Raw genomic sequence first — 7,496 nt, forward strand, 5'->3', positions numbered from 1 at the left:
GGGGGGGCAACAGCAGTGCTGGGAGGGGTGGCTATGGGGAATTTTGGGATAGCTATAGCCCACCCCATATCCACACCTCCCAGCCCCGCTGCTGCCTGCCCCTCCCCCGTGGGGAAGAGACCAGTGCAGCCCCTGGCCCTGAGACTGCAGTGGGCAGCCCACCCTTGCCCCATGCACAAATCCAGGGAGTACATGCCCCACACACCCCCATGTCAGTGTGTGTAGCGGTGGGGAGCCACCCCTCTCCCTACCCTTCCGCACTCCCCAAATGAGCTGCCCATGGCTCCTGGCCCTGGTGTCACATTCACCAGCCTGACTGTTAGCCCCTGCCTCTGCCCCTGCATCACTCCCTCCCTCACTGTGGGGTCATCAATCTCCTTCCCCACCCTCCACGACTTACCAGCCAGACGCTGCTCTACAAACTACCAGGCTGCATTCCTGGCTACATGCATGCTGCAGCTATGCACACGCATGCAGCATTTATCAGTAACATTATCAGCTACACCAGCCAAAAAAAAGCCGATTACCGATAATGTTAATTTTCCTTTTATTGGTGCTGATCTGTTACGTGCCCGATATATCGACCTCCAATAACTTTACTGGAATGAGTTTAAAACAGTCTGCAAGACTGTGAAATAGGAGTTACATTACCAGGAGCAGCTAACAGAGCAGAATCGCAGAAGGAAGGCTAGCTTAATTGTCGAGGGTCATTAAAAAGGACAGACTGTCACTAACACCTGTGGAATTAAGACCTTAGAAGGTATCAGGTAGACTTTAATGAGCCCTAAAGTCAATTGACTCCCTCAGTACTGCCTGACTGGACATGCTGCTGCCACTTCCAGGCAGTTGGTTTTAAACTTTGGTTGAAGCAGGAATCTCAAAGCAGGAGGGGTGCAAGTGCATCAGTCCATCCCCCATGCTCCAGATCTGCCTCTGGTGCTATGCTAGTATCAAACATTAACATTTGCCTTTACATTTTGCAAACCACCCAAGTCAGAGGAGGCCAGTATATTCTACATACCTTTATTTTGGGATTTTCTCAAGTATTTTAATTATGCGAAATACATTTATATAGTCATTTTTATGTTATGGTGCAAAAAGTCCTTCTTCCTTAATAGGTGTTGGAAAGTTTTAAAATCATGGATTATAGTCTGCTGCTGGGAATCCATACATTGGACAGTATCACAAGAGAGAAGGATGGAGAGAGTTCCCAGAATGCATCTGATGCTAAACGTCCTGGGGGACAGAAAGTTCTCTATTCTACAGCCATGGAATCCATACAGGGGCCTGGGAAGTCTGGGGACTGTGTTCTCACAGAAGCTACAAATACGTAAGTCTACAAACCTTGTTGTTAAAAAGTGACTATTGGAATTTATCTACTTTATTTATTTAGGCTGTTCTGTTTTTGAATGAAATCTCAAAATGAACATTCTCCCATCCAAGATTACATAAGTGACTGTAAAGCTTAAGAAAACTGAAGAGAGGGATGGGGATTATTTTTTCTTTCCTTTTTAAAAAACAAATGTTCAAAGCTTATATCACTGAGGTTCACTAGAGATCCAAAAATAAAAACGCCAATGTCTTCATTGTCTTAAATACATTATAGGAATTGTGGTTATGATTCAAATCAATTTATCTGCACATAAGTTAATTCTCTTATAAAAGATGTGTTCTGAAACTGCCATTAGAAAAGCCCCACATGTCATTTCACTGTAACTTGAAACAGCCTCATAAACTAAACCTGTTAATTACTAATTAAATTATTAGAGTTTGTCATCCCAAATAAATTTTCTCACTGAATACACAGAAATTGTTTCACCAAATGCTGAGGTGCAGCCACCTTTCAGGAGGAACAAGACTGATATTTCAACTTCTCAAATGAGCACTATAGCACAGCTGAAAACATGTTGGCTTTTTTCTCTCCCTAATTGAAACTGCAATGGAAATGTAGGTAGTCAGGCTGTAGTTAGCCAGGCTGGAATTCAGCCAAGACTTTGGTGTTAAGACTCTTACGCTTATAAATGGTGCCATGGGATCTTTAATAACCACAGTGATTAAAACCTTTTATTTATATTATGCTCGGAAGACAGCACTTCTACTGCCTCTATATGCAATAGCATGTCCTAAGCTGTTGAGAATTTTAAGGATGTAATTGAAAAGGGTGAAGTGCCCCATTTGTCTTCATTTCAAGTATGTCTCCACAGAATATTCTCTTCCCCGATTCATGTTCAGTGCTAATGAGAGTTGCAATCAGCATTCCTATTCTGTATAATCAATCCTTGTTTTAATAACAGAGACTTAATTTCACTTGGAAAAGATTTTACTTTTCTGGGTTCACCAGGGAGTTATCTGGGTAAATACCATTAGTGTTACATGCTTAAACCTACAGCAAATTAATGGGAGAATAATACTACTTCGTATTTGCATAGTTTTGTGTTTAAAGTATTAGAATATAGGTTTAGACAAAGAGCTGTATTTTGCCCTATCAGTACAAAATTACTCTTATTTGCATAAAATAAGTATATGACTCATAACTGGACTGATGTTGGAAATATTGTGCTCAGGTAACTCTCAAAACCAACACTTTGTCTTCAAAAATCCTGTGATATTACATGCAGAAATACGGTTGTTAGGTTCCCGAGTCACTTATTTTTAATGTCCTATGAAAGTCAGTCTAATGTAAGCTGCTAGGTCACCCAAATGCTTATAAGATACTTTTGCTAGTTAGTCTACTTGGATTTTACAGTGCTTTAAGTAGTTGTGCCTCCCTGAATCCCACCTGCTCTCATTGCTTTCTTCCCTTGCATTCCAACAAAACTATTGTGTAGTATTGCTCTATGTTGTTGAGGAGCTGCCACCCATTGAATGGAGTGTGGTTGCTTCTTGGTGTCAGGTTGACATCCAAGGACACAGTGTTTAATAGAATTAATTTTTTTTCAATAAGAACAGAATTATGAAATTGCAAGTTATTGTACTTGCTTTCTCATTTGCAGGTCACTTTTCAAGTACACTCTATCTTGCATTGTTGTGATACAGTAGGAAAGCCTGAGCAGTTGTTTTGTGTTTTGGCTTTCAAACTATTTATCATTTTGGTATTTCATTTTGAATCTTAGAAATATCTGAAATATTAAATACTGTCAACTTTATTCTTGTTGGATGTTTCAGGAGTATATTACTTTTCTTGGGCTTCATTAGAAAATGAGATGTTGCATCTTTGATGGTATTTTTTCACTGACAGTTTAGAGGGTATATTGAATTTAACAGAAGTTAATAAAAATAAACTAAAAATTGGAGCCAAGACTTTCAGACCACATTAACAATTTGTAATGCTTAAATCAATTAGGCTACCTTTTAAAGGATTTTTGATTTGACACCTTAAATCACAAATCACTTTCGAAACTCAGGTCAAAGAGACTGATCTTTTCCTGAAAAAAATCTCTCCCCTGCTCCATCAGGCTTCACCAGTCTGATATTTATGATTTCATAATATTAACAATTCTCTAGTTGTCCATTAAGTCTAACATTTAAAAAAAAAATCTAGGATCTGATTTTTCTGAGAATGCAAAATTCAAGTACCTCATTTTAGGGGTGCTAAATTAGGAAAGAAGCTCTTCATAATCTTTTACAAATTATAACCAAAAAGGATGTAGACCTTTTTTTTTTGTTTGTTTACAGGTCTGTAAAGTAGGATACCACAAATAAAATTTGGTTTAAACTTGCCTTTCAATGCATTTCTGTGGAAGAGGGAGCAATACTAGTTGTTAGAATAAAGGAGTAGAACTCAGGGGACCAGTCTTCTATTCTGGGGTTTGTCATTAGTGCTTCTAGGAGACTTCAGGCAAATCATGTTAACCTCCCAATCTGTGAATCGGGGCAACAATATTTACTTACTTCAGAATGAATAAAGAGAGGCTTGTATAATGTAGTGCAGTATTCAAATGGGACATGATATAAAAGTGTAAGGAAGTATTGCCTTGGGTAGAAACTGTGACATGTTGGGTTGCCTTAACAAGCAGCAGCCTGTGGACCTGAGCTGAAAAGAAAGATCATGTTTCCAATCAGTGAGGCTGAATGTCCTACCCTCAACTAGGGCATTCAGCACTCCACCTTAATGAATTTACTAGTAATTCCTTTTTGTCTAAGAAGATGCAGTTCATGTTTAGTATCACCTTTTATGGCATCCTTAGAAAGATCTTTGTTATAAAATATCTCATATCTTTATTTTGTTTTTGCCATCAGAATGGGAGGCATTCCAGCTAAGAGTCATAAAGGAGAAAAGCTGCTTCTGTTTATGGGTATTATTGATATTCTGCAGTCTTATAGGTAAGTGGCAGTTTGGAACGCATCTGTTTTGGTACACTTTAAAATATCATGTTAATAAATTTTTCTGAGATTGCTGTAAAATGAGAACATTTCATAACAAACTTTTTAATTTTATTTATATGTGGTTAGGTTAATGAAGAAGCTGGAACATTCCTGGAAAGCGCTGGTCTATGATGGGGTAAGCATCTCTTTTTAATTGGCACTTTTTTTTATGATAAAGTTTTGATAACTGTTGTCTGAAGAAATACAAGCTCTTACATTTATAATCTGTCTATCACCAAGACAGCCAGGCTACTGAATGTGCTTTTTCCTGTTATGTTTTCCTTGGTAAGTTTAGTTTTGTAATTTCTGACAAGTTGTCATCCTATTGCCTATCTAACCAATAAATAAATAAATAAATTTAAATCCTCCTTGTAACTGTGTTGAATAATAGGGCTGCTTACAGACATTTAAAAACAGACCATGATTTACTGGAAAAAGCAGCATGTTTGACCCGCTCTGCAGCATCTGTATAGATTGGTGCTTCAGGGGCTTTTCGGAGCTTTTGGCTAAAAGCTGATTCAATCAGCTATTAGATAAAAGTGCCTGATCTATACAGACATTGGGCAAGCCAGGTCCAACTAATGTGATGGTTCTTCTGGGCACGTGCTGGGCTCAGCATGGGAGTGCACCAAGTTAAGAGGTGCCGCTTTGTTCTGTTTTTTAACATCTGTAGGAAGCCCTTGGATTCCTTCACCAGGTTTTGGACAAATTATGTACTAGGCCAAAAATATAATACAGTACAACACAACTAGAAAAAAAGGATGTTGTTTTTATCCCTAATCTTAATTCATCAGTTAAATCAAGAGTTAATTGAAAACTACATTAGCCAGTTAGATTGCCTCCTGAATCAACATCAGTGCAGCTATATAGAATGGTAATGCAAGGCAAAATTTTGCCACACAGTATATTAGCTGATCAAACATCCAGAGTTGAATTTTATTGTATTGAATTATATTAAATGCTTATGGTGATGCATGGATTACAAAAAGGTTGTACAGTTACTAATTATAATGGATGTTAATTGTACAGTAATTTCTAGTTGGCATGAGAAATCAAAATCTTAATATCTTCATCCATGAGTCACCAAATAAGGCATGAAAAAATTAAGAAAAATATGATGTCCAGTTTTTCTCTTGTTCATTTTACTTTGATTTCTGTATGAAGAATGTAAATTTAAAGCCCTTTCTGTCTTCTAGGACACTGTTTCAGTTCACAGACCAAGTTTTTATGCCGACAGATTTTTAAAGTTTATGAGTTCCAGGGTTTTCAAAAAAGTTCAAGGTAAGTGGGTGGTGGTTGTTACTCTTGGATAACCTAATACTTTGTATATTTACATTTCACACTTCTTTACTGAAGACTCTTTCAAGACCCTGAACTTTCTTTCATTGAAACAAATGGGAACTCTTTCCTATATCTCTACAATTAGGTTATTATTTATTACATATTTTTATGAGAACTAACAGGGGAACCCTGTTTAGTACTACTCTGAATATAAAAATATAAGCTAAGTACAGGTCCAGTTTGCAGCCCTTATTCACCTTGGGGCTCCTATTCATTTCGAACTAACTAAATAAATAATGGTTAAACAACTGGGCATTATATTTGGCAGGTTTGGGAAGGATGCACATCTTTTTTGATATGCTTTGCTCCTTTGCACTTTAGTAGAATAAAAAAGGGTATGGTTTGAGGAGTTGGGAAGATGGATGTATCTACATTGCTAAATTCTCTCCTCTTTGTAACTAAACACCTGTTTCAACTATTATTCCTTCATTTCTCCTTCCCTTAATTATCTAATTCAATTCATGATTAATGGGTATGTCATTAGTAATTGGTTGAGTAAAAATGAGAAAACAGGACCAAAAAGTTTACATGAAACACTTCACCAAGACTATAAAAATAAGTCACTTAAGAGGGTCACTGGCATTGCAAATTTTCCATTGAGCTAAAATTAGTTTAGCTGAAAAATGTATTAATGATATTAACCATGATGACTCTTAGCAACTGTAAAATCATTGAGGTCCTTAACTTAAAAGAGCATAAGAATCCATAACACTTGGAATTTCAATGGGGTGCGGGAGGAAGGTTTACAGCAGCTAAAGATCCCACATCTCTCTCTCAACGGTCAAGAAGTGAAACAAAGACCTGGCACGTTAGCATAGAACAGATAACACTGCAGTAATTACCTTCCATTTGGGTATAGGAAGCTGGATTCCCACAAAAGTACTTGAAAAATAACAAATAACTACCATGTTTTTGTTTCTTGTATCCAAATTTGCTGCACAAAGAGAAGAACAAGTTAATATTGCCATAGTTGCACAGTTCTGCCAAAGAGAGCACAACAGGTCTTTTATCATAACCTGGCACAGTTAAAAAGTGAAACAAAGGAGTTTGCAAATGTCCCAGATGAAGAAGCCAATTTATTTTCAGGCTTGCTTTACTCTGTTTCATTTTGAAAAATGATGTGGGGGAAATTGACTGTCAAGCTAAGAAAGCATAGGTTTAAACAAAGCGTTTCTTACCTGGGCTACAGACGTGCTAAATCTAAATTGTTTCTATTTAAAGCTGCATGTGGAGGACTCCTTAATGAACAAATTATGGGGAACTCCACATTCCCTTTCTGTGCACTGAGGGGGCTGGGTCTCAGATTACTGGTTTTGCAGCCCTGTAGGGCACGTCCACGCATGCAAGCATGTGCGCTTGCAGCAGCTCAAATAGAAGCGGTGCAAATTTGACCCCGGGCTTTTTGCTTCAGTGCAGATGCTTGGACGTGCACTTTGTTGTGGAGTAAATTGTGCCACTTGGGGAAAAAATAAAGCTGCCTGACTCCTCCCAGATCTTCAGCCAGGGGGAGGTACAGCCTGGGGCCAGCACCTGTGCTGTTCCCAGCAGTATAAAAAGCTGCCCTGTCCTGGCCCCAGCAGTACAAAAAGCTGCCCTGGCAAGTAGCTCAGGGCTACCAGCTCTGAGGAGCTTCTGGGGCCCAGCTAATTGGTACCTGGGGACACTACCCCTTGTGCCAGCTGGACTGCTGAAGCAGCCCTGAGAGTTCCCTGCACCCTCTACCCACTGCAGCAGTCTGGCAGTGGGGGCTGCTGCCTGGCTGTGACCTGCTGTGCACCTGCCAGACCTGG

At 38.8% G+C, this 7,496-nt stretch overlaps 1 protein-coding gene across 4 annotated transcripts in view; it reads left to right on the plus strand.

Annotated features, from left to right (window-relative positions):
* The window catches only part of PIP5K1B (phosphatidylinositol-4-phosphate 5-kinase type 1 beta), a 172,640-nt gene that overhangs the window by 100,049 nt on the left and 65,095 nt on the right, over window positions 1-7,496 (plus strand). For all 4 annotated transcript variants that reach the window (XM_006022615.3, XM_025202980.1, XM_025202982.1 and 1 more), the window contains 4 exons: window positions 1,119-1,330; window positions 4,240-4,323; window positions 4,453-4,501; window positions 5,562-5,646. In XM_006022615.3, the coding sequence (XP_006022677.1) occupies window positions 1,119-1,330; window positions 4,240-4,323; window positions 4,453-4,501; window positions 5,562-5,646 (430 nt within the window). The remainder of the gene's footprint in view (window positions 1-1,118; window positions 1,331-4,239; window positions 4,324-4,452; window positions 4,502-5,561; window positions 5,647-7,496) is intronic.

This window comes from Alligator sinensis, unplaced genomic scaffold, assembly GCF_000455745.1.
Source record: "Alligator sinensis unplaced genomic scaffold, ASM45574v1 scaffold308_1, whole genome shotgun sequence".
Classification (NCBI taxonomy): domain Eukaryota; kingdom Metazoa; phylum Chordata; order Crocodylia; family Alligatoridae; genus Alligator; species Alligator sinensis.